This window comes from Amblyomma maculatum, chromosome 2 (assembly GCF_055883805.1).
Source record: "Amblyomma maculatum isolate TAMU_Amacu chromosome 2, ASM5588380v1, whole genome shotgun sequence".
NCBI lineage: Eukaryota > Metazoa > Arthropoda > Arachnida > Ixodida > Ixodidae > Amblyomma > Amblyomma maculatum.
The window spans coordinates 83,202,068-83,211,568 of NC_139345.1; the positions used below are offsets into that span (position 1 = coordinate 83,202,068).

The 9,501-nt window shown below is 46.5% G+C and overlaps 1 protein-coding gene across 1 annotated transcript; it reads right to left on the bottom strand.

Annotated features, from left to right (window-relative positions):
* Positions 1 to 5,876: 5,876 nt before the first annotated feature.
* LOC146199146 (uncharacterized) lies at positions 5,877 to 9,212 on the bottom strand. The gene is made up of 3 exons (XM_084592058.1): positions 9,195 to 9,212; positions 8,021 to 8,191; positions 5,877 to 7,190 (listed from the first exon to the last, which is right to left on the bottom strand). The coding sequence occupies exons 1-3, from the start codon at positions 9,210 to 9,212 to the stop codon at positions 6,759 to 6,761; spliced, it is 621 nt and encodes a 206-aa protein (XP_084448184.1). The 3' UTR covers positions 5,877 to 6,758.
* Between the last annotated feature and the right edge of the window lie 289 nt (positions 9,213 to 9,501).

A 9,501-nucleotide genomic window follows, 5' to 3' on the forward strand; every position in this document is an offset into this window, starting at 1 on the left:
CACAAGTTAAGGCTTCTGGCCAACCGTACTAACGTTGCCTTTGTACGCATCTTGGCCCGTGTGTGCAGAGGGCGAGTGGATGTTCAGCGTAGCGGGGGGTATTGTGCTTTAACCGCTGAGAGGAAAGGCCTTCGTCTCAGTTATACAGTGAGACGCGAGCGCCGGTTCCCGGTGGCGGCGCCTGGCTTCCTGGACACGATTCTAAAAGAAAACTCACTCGAAGGCCTCGTGGGGGAAAAAGCAAGTAGGAGATTAATGAGTGCCTCCCGAGGCTTCCGTGCCTTCAGGCGCGGTGAAGTGAATCCGCTGTGTCTGGATTGTTTAGGGTCGACATATATAACAGAAAACGATGTAGGATTCGGGAAGCAGGCTACGGAGCGCTGCAGTCTCTAATTTATAGACACTATATATGCCCGCGGCGCAGAGAAATGACATTTTAATTAGGTCCCTATTCGTGACCCGACGGGAGGTGAAAAAGGAACGTAGAATCATTAAACTACAAAGGTATTTTATCTGCATGGAGCCTAGAGCTCGGTTATAATTGTGATGCATTAGAGATATCACTGCCATCATGCTGCAGTGGCTGCGCTGGCCTCAGATCTGTTCTCATATCAACTATGGCTGACATCATCCTTCAAAGTGAAAGGGTTTGGTTGAAGTCTCGAACTGGTAAGTAGATTAGGGTGCGAGCCTTCCGTGTTCTGGTGCAGTGCATTTCAGATGCCGCCATTTTGAAGGTGATACCTGAATGGCCGGGATCCCAAATTCACGTGCCGAGAAATGAGATATTTTTTTTTCTCTTAATTTCAAAACGTGCTTCGGCTTCCGCACTCGCTTCGCAATTCATCGTCATTAATTCGCCAGCAGAAATAAACACGCTCGACATGTTTTCCTCCCCATCCCCTTCCGCTGCACTACAAACTAGGCAGCAGTACAGCCTTAAGGCTGTCAGTGCCAACATCCTGGCTCATAATGAGCAAAGTTGCAATAAGCCCATGGAGCTGTTTTTCTAACGTTTGGCACAAAATAACTAGGGGAATTAAGACGGGAGCTGGGTCGACGCAAACGAAGTAATGACAGCAATGGAGCACTGACGAGCTATCATATGACTTACGGTATTACCTTTGTGAAGGGCTTTACATATACAGGTGTGCTATGGCGGACATTATGTACATAATAGTGCTCAATATTTTTACAATTCACTAAAACCAAGTAATAAATTCTTTCATTTGTTCAAGCTGCAAGCTTACATAAGAGGACTGAATGCCGCCAACAGCGAATAAGGGCGATGTTCTTACTTTTTTTAAACGACCATTAGACTTTAGTTATAGAACGTCAGAAAATACGCATCTGGAAGCCCGGTGAGCTTGCTTTCCCGTATCGCATATTTACAAACGACGTTTTTTGAAAAACTTGCACATGAAACACCGGCGCATTTTGTATAAGCGATTATGTAAAATATATTAATTTATGCAAAGATACAACACGCCTCGACACCATTGTATAAACATGAGACGCGAACGATCTTTCCCAGCAAGCTTCCAAAGGGTATTTCTGATTTTAGCTAATTTTACCCTCATTGATGTTTTAAAACATTAATGTTCTCACTTTACACGTATATAGCCTGAAACTTTCCTTCTCACTCTCGCCCGCCTAAATAATAAAGTAAATGGTAATTAGGTAATTTTTGTTACCTAAATATCCAATCTTCTAGCTTTATCCCCTGGATTACGTCCGCAACTCTGTACAATCCATCTCCACAGACTGTAACGATGCTCTCGTTGTTTTCCTTTAAACATGTCGCTAATTTAAAATAAAATTCTCTATAATGTTGCAAAAGTAACCTATTATATACTCTTCGTCAAAATCAAAAGAACAACAAGCATACAAAATAAAGGCGAAACGTAGTGACGACGCAAGAGCAATTCGTCCTCTTTCCAGATATGCTAGCTCTTTCTTAATCGACGTTATTGTGTTGGATTTTACACGACTTCAAGGTTTCCTTTTTTCCACGAGGGCTTCATTATACTTATTTTTTCTCCGTGATAAAAATTTCCAGCACCTACAAGACTCAAGCAACTGTGTGATTTTTTGCTTTCCTCATAATACTGGAACTCCAGGGGAAAGGTTTACCGCTGGAGTCATTTTGCAAATTCGCGTGGTATTGCCGCCGTTCATTGATGCATTGTCCCATTTGTCCAGTGCAGCAACGGCCATATGACAATCAATGCAGTACACTACTTGCTCTGGCATTCGAAAAAGTAGCTCAGGTTCTACTTTTCATGCGGTCATCTAACCTGTTTACGTGTTCGCAAAGGCCAGGCTGCTTTTACAGGACGGAAGAACACCTTCAAATGATTTTTCCAGACTGTGTGAGACTGGCTTTCCCGGGAAAAACTCTGATTAGGCGTAGCCGAGCGTCTACCTATGCAAATCAAAGATTAATAAAAACTCAGCACACAACTATCTAATCTGCAGACCTCACACTACGATCGTTGCTTAAGTACATAGGGTGTTCCTGAATATAAAGAGAATCACGTAGAGAATTGATGTGACGCTTTTCTCGAGATACTGTAAAGCGTTCTGGCCTTGCAGAGAAGTAAGCATGTTTGGGGAACACAAGGCCATTTTTGATAAGCAAAATCATGCACGTGGCTTTGTTCAAGGCCGCAGCCAATCCGTGCACTTATCATCTTGTCATCTACTCAGAAGTTCTGGAAGAATATTTTTTTTTTCAGAAGAAAGTTGATTACCACCTTGATTTTGTAAGCATAATTGCAGATTTTTTATCGTAATGCACAGATATTTTTGTAACGATATTTATTGCTTCAGGGCATCATGTAGGGTATGAAATGAAGAATGAAGAGATGATTAAATGAATGGAGAAGGCTGGCTGACGCTATGATGTCCAGGAGTGAGTGGTGCTGTGGTCCCTGCGTCCAGGTGAGATACGAGGCAGGATTGCTTGCTGAAAGGCCAGTTATCGTCAGGTGCCGGATTTGTGTCGATTTCAGTGCTGGGCAGTCCAACAGCAAGTGGTGAATGTCGGCTTCAGCATTTTAATTTCTACATACTGAACACCCTGGGCTGGGATATAAGTGAGACCACGTCCGAGTAACAGCTGGTGCGAGGGCAACTCCGACCCGGGTCCTCCTAAGAGCAACGTCCTCTGCACGGGTGAGACTGCGGGGGAGGGTTACCGCACACGGAGGGATACGAGCACGTGTGCGGCGCCGTAGGTTTTCCTTTCTTAATAAAAGAAGGGTAGCGTAGTCCACATCGAGGAGCCGTAGCAATGATGAGTCTTTGATCACGAGGCGGGACGCTAAATCTGCGGGACTTTGGGAAGGCAGAAAGTCCCGTGGGACCCACTCAATACGTACTGACAGCGGGATGCGTACCGCAAGCTGGTGTATGTCTTGACATATTTTTGGACAACGGCTGACACGTCGGAGCAAACGTACTGCTTGAAGTGCGCCAGTGCGGATTACAACCTAGGCCGCAGGGAGCATTGGTATGGTAGCCACGGAGCAGAGTGCCTCCGGGACTGCCACAAGCTTAGCCACGAAAGATGTAGGCGGTTCCGAAAGTTGAAACGTAGAGGCCTGATTCAGGCTAGGTATGCACGGGCAGTAGATTGCTGTTTTTTTCTTCACAGCCTTGTATGCTTGCATCCACGTACACTAGAATGGACCCTTGAGGCAGGTGAGCATCTTGCTCTTCAAATCTCCGGCGAATCCCAAAATAGCCCGGCTGGCTTTCTATTGCAGTCCTAACTCCTCAGTGCGAGTACAGAACAAAGTTTGAAAGCGCTATTTTGCTATTTGCAAGAACATTAGGCCATTTCTATCAAACTGTTCGTGACAATCTTATGATATTAAAAAGCTGCCGCACAAAACATAAAATACGCATCTTAATGGTTTTCTATGGAGCTTTTCAGCACTTGATGCGAGCACAGGACCAATATTAAAAGCGAAAGCTTTCTACCCGTCGGTAGTTAAGAAGACTGATATTAAGGTTTTCATAACAACACCGCACATCGTTTTGCAGTGTTACGTCATAATTAAAACTGATACCCCAGAAGCAGCACTTGTGTCTCCTACATTGGACAAATGAGATGGTGCATTAACGCAAAGTTAAAGTCGAATGTGCGGCTTGTAATTACAGCGATAAACAGACCACTTTGTAGAGTCTGAGAAATGTAAGTCATGTGCGCATTTCGCTCTTTTTCTTGGTATAGATCATGAAAAGTATCCTGAGCTAAGCAAAATAAGCGTTTTGAAGTGCTTGTAACTAAAGAATATTAGCACAATTCATTTGTGTTAGTGTCCCCTTTATGCGCTCTAGAATTGAGTCTGGCATATCTTGCAAGTTAAAGAATTCCTGTGATGGCGGCACTATATTTTGCCTTATTCGGTCTACCTTGAATGACAGATTCACAGAGAGAAAACCACTTAACATTTAGGAGCAATATTAGGCACTGAGGTTTTCAGTAGCTTGCTTAATAAGCTCTAAATGATGGTTCCATTGGGGTTGACAGCAGACAGGCACGCCAGAAGTGTGGGAAAGCTCACGAAAGTATGGAGATAGCAGCAGTGAGGCAGGGCAAGAGGCAACGTTCGAATTTCTAACCAAGGTAAGATCATTTTGGCACCACGGATCTGAGCAGAGACGATGCAAGTAGAGACGGGCGGTGGTGAGGATTTTATGAAGTGTAGTGACTAAAACACGGTGACATTAGGCAGGGTTTCGTGGAAGTAAACATACGATTTCTATAGCCAGCGTTTCGTTTCACTCTTTTCTACCTTCATTTGACCTCTGCGCTGTTTCGTCCACATCTACTGCATTAATATTCGCGAATAATAGTGCGGACGATCAGCTCCTACTTCGCCAATGTCTTCGCTTTAACAGTCTAGGGCCCCTGTCGGCAGCACTCTTAACGCTTCGACTTGTGTCCCCTAACGGCGGCTAGTATCACCATGTCCTCAACATTCGTCATCTATAGAAACGTCATCACGGCCTTACTCAGGTATCTAAGCTGGAGTTCCAGGTTCTAGACACAATGCGAAAACAGTCTGTGTTAATTAATGAACCACAAGGCATAACAAAAATATTTCATCCCACGTTCCGTTCCGTTCCGTTCCGTTTTTGCGATAGCATGGAAGCCGTCGAGCAGAAATCTCGGGTCGGCCGGCATCCTCGAACTGTGACGTCAAAAAACCATGTAACATGGCTGAGTTCACAGATGCAGTGGCGCATGACAAATGGCAGTTTTCTGCTGCCATTTGCGGTGGCCAGGCGACATGACAAAGCTGCCCACGTCCCGGGCTCGGAGTCATTTGCCAGCTGCAATCGGTTGTCTGCAGACGCGTCTCGACAGGCCCGCATATTAGGTTGGAATAGAGCTATGAATGAGCGCCTCGTGTATCCGCAGTAGCGGAAAATCCCGTCTAGCAGAGTCGGCGACCAGGGAGGAATGTCGCTTAGCATGCACACCGGCAACGGCAGAGCATCCTCAACACCTAATGCAGTCAAATGGGCCTATTTTTTATCTTCCCGTGCCTGCTTTATACTCCATCTCGCGTATAGGGTAGACGCTAGGGCATCTTCTAGGTAACCCCCCCCCCCCCCGCCCCCCCCCCATTCTCACTTTCCGTATTACTTTATTTCGTTCTCGTCTTGCAAACCATGGCTATCATGAGGCGCCTCTCCACCGACTCACTCTGCAATGCTGCTACTTTTAGTTCAATGTAGCTACTTTTAGTTCTTTTTATTTTTGTGGTTACCTGTGATGATTACTATACGAGTTTAGTTGTCGAACGTAAGACAGATACTTGAAAATGTAGGAACACATTCGACGCAAAGAGTGACCAGTAGAGTAAGTTTATTATTCACTTCAAGTACGATCGAAACATGTAAGCAACGATACATCATCGGGTACAGTTCAACCTCGTTCAAAGGTCAAGAGTCCTCGGCGCACCTACTTATCATCAGAGGCCTAAAATCACAACCTAAATTCACCCGCACGTCAGCGTTCGACAGCAAAGCGCTGAAGTGAAGCGAAGTGCGAGTGAAGGTATAATAGCCATCGCACCCTCTTTGAAGTCCACTCAATATTCGAGGTCTTCGTTCTTCGGAAAAGAAATGTGGGGAGAAAATAGCTGAAACACGAAAGAAAATTTCACATTGCACGTCCACACTCTCACTCACTTGCTTCGGTTCGGTCTTGAAACTATAGCTCATTTATGTCGGTGCATAACACACGCATCGGTATAGGGACAAAGAACCGCACTCCATACGAGCCTGATAAATCACGACAGTGCCTACAAGCATTTCACGTTAGATCATCCTCTAAACTAATGCTATACCAAACGACACGCTACTGCTTGTTCAAGCACGCACACAGTATCCTAGCCGAATTACATCAGCAAAATATGCTTGCCCCGAAATGAGTCTGAATAATACTCGCTGTCCTTAAACGTCATTCTTGATTTTCAGAGGAAGGTTGGATTGTAAATAATTGCAAATTTCGTCACCATCACAATTTCTCGGCTCCTTTCAAATTTGACAAACTCGCCAAGCACCTTATCGTTTGTGCTTGTGGAAGCTATACCGAGCGATTCCTTTCCCATTTCTGTTTTAGATGGCAAAGCGAACGGAGTTCAATAACCATTACATTCTCCTACCAAAATGTTCCGATGTCCCAGTCGTTTCCGTCGAATCACACAAGCCGGCCTTTTGTTCATCTCATCCCCTCCTTATAAATACTTTGGCCCGTAAGCGTACGGGTGCGCCGGTGCTGCGACGGCCGGCGCCGCGTACTTGGGCGGCGGAGCGTACACGGCAGCCGGAGCAGCCGGCTTGGCATACGCGGCGTACGGGGCCGGTGCCACGGGCACAGCGGCCTTGTACGGAGCTGGACCGGCCCCTGGAGCGGCCTGCAGCGGGACGGCGTTGTAGAGAGCGCCCGCGGATTGACCGGGGGCTGTGCCGGGCTCGTTGGTGTCGATGGCGGCGCGGAAGCCGGCGGCATCGGCGACGTACTGGACGTGGCGGTAGACGCCCTTGGCGTCGGCGTAGCCGTACGAGCCAGTGCGCACGTTGTTCACGTCGCTAGATTCCTGTCGCTGGACGCGGGTGCCGAACTCGTCAGCCGAGTTGTAGCCGAACGAATAGGATTGGGCCGTCACCTGCGAGCGATTTAGACGCAGTCAAAGCAGAGTTTTGGCGCAGTCATCGCATGGAGTAAGATAACTGCGTTTCGCTGTGTATTCTTGTGAACAAACTACAGTATATGGAGCTGACAGGGTTGATTCGCGTCCTCATGAAAAAAAAAAACTGAGATAACGAGACCGTTCTGAAAACGCTGAAAACGGCAGAGCCACTGATACTTCACGCTGACTGTCACTCAGGCGTTTCAGAATAGAAAACCCGGATACTCAGCTCTTAGCGGAAATTTTAACAAAGGACAATCATCATTTCCTTTATAATCATCCGTTGCCGCAGAATTCCAGAAGACATGTCAGTTCGCATTAATATTTTTTTAACGCAAATGAAGAGCCCATGCAGCTTTTGCGTAAGACATTTCAACTCCCTGCCGCGTGACTACCGGATTACACTATTTTTCTCGATGCTACTTCAAGCCTTTTCACACAACGCCAAGCGTTACTTTTGAAGGCCGAATTTCACTGCCCACCCTTCTTCAAGTCAACGATGATACAAGAAAGCAAGCGCGCGTGACTAAGAGTAAAACTTCAGTCGGCCATGTATTCTACCCAAACTGCGTGGTTTCGAAATCATTAGAAGGTATTGAAAAAGTAAAGACGTAAACTGTGATGAGAATTACAGTGAGCGTGCAGCTATAGATGGTTTTCTGCAGATGACGTGGGCTCAAGAACGTACCCCGCACTAGCATCAGCCCTACGTGTTGCCGCCATTAAGCTCACTGAATTTGTTCTTGGTCGCCAAAATGTCTCCCAAAGCGACATCGCCGGAAGCTATGGGCCACTGGTCGACTTACTGGCACTGCTGCCGCAACCGGAGCTAGTGGAGCGAGCAATGGTTTGGCAGGGGCAGGAGCCAGAACTCGGGGCGGTGCCAGCACGGGCGCTGCAGCATAGTACGGTGCTGGGGCAGGATGCAGGGCCCCCGCGGATGCGGCGCCGGCCAGGCATAGCAGCGTAAAAGCGGCCTGCGATACAACACAGGGCAGGGCTCTGTGAATAGGATACGGAAGACAGACACTACGCCCCTACTTCCCGTTTGGGCGAAAGCCTTTGCCTCGCTCTCTCCGATGCAAGGCGATGTTCTTTGGGTAGAATCGCCAACTCTATATGCACTGGCGACAGTCGGAGAGACGTCTATATATAATAGGTATTATCGGGCCTGTCAGAACCAAGATAGAGGCGTTTTTACAAGTAAAGGGCACAAATTACAAGGCAAAGGTAAAAAATCTAACGCAAAAACTCCATGTACTAGGCGTTAATTAAAACACTGCTAAAATAAAACAGATCTGCTCAAATATATAAAGAAGCAATAGCTGCTGTCAAACAATAAGCACGCAATGGTGTGAGAATGCTTGCAGGTCGTTTATGACAGTGGCTAAAAAATCAATAAGAGGAAAAACTCCCTGGATGAGTGACTGCTTAAAGTATGCCTCAGATCCCTCGATCTTCAGCTGAGCCTCGATGTTATCTAAGTCGTAATTGGCTCACGCACTTTTCGAGCGTTTATTGCTAGATCTTTTTTTTGAGAAACACGCTTATATTTCTCTGAATTAACACATAGCCGCTAATAGTGACCACTAATTTTCGATAAGCAGATTGAATGCTCCTATCGTCGAACGCTGCAGACATTTCCTGGCTGGGAGTCACGGCACATTTCATTTCCCGCATTCTGCATTTTACATTTTCCAGAATTAAAGAGAAAACCATACTCCTCATAGCCTTGCTACGGATTCAAGGAAGGCGCTCTATACCTGCGCTCACTAGCCAGCGACAAGGATGCTGAAGATGTCTATGACGTCAGACGGAGTATAGAACCGAAAACTGAGCTAGTTGGTGAACATTCAACATTATGCACAGCGCGAAAAACGAAGACAGGGAAAGAAACACGTCAGCGCTTGCTTGTTTGTGTGTTTCTTTCTCTGTCTTCGTTTTTCGCGCTGTACATAATGTTGGAGTATAGATGCTGACCCTTGCTATGAAGGTCATGGCCGCTCATGCTTAATACATAGCGCCAGATCATCATATTCACCTCGTCAATTCAGTATGCAGTGCCAAAACGGCCTCAATGATACAGTATCGACACCGAGGAATCTTCTCCTGCAACTGTAAGCAAACAGTTATGAGCCAGCTGTGTGAGTAATACCATGCGAAATGGAAAACGGACACTATAAGCTCTGCATGTACGGCTCGCGTTAAAGGATAGCCACATTTCTTCAACACTGCCTGGAGTACGGCTGCTAAGCTCGGCGACACCCACGTCACCCTGGATCGCTGA

Coding starts and splice junctions, on each gene's coding strand:
- LOC146199146 (XM_084592058.1), bottom strand. Junction 7,191..8,020: donor CGGTTGCGGCAGCAGTGCCA/GTAAGTCGACCA, acceptor AATCGCTCGCAG/GTGACGGCCCAATCCTATTC.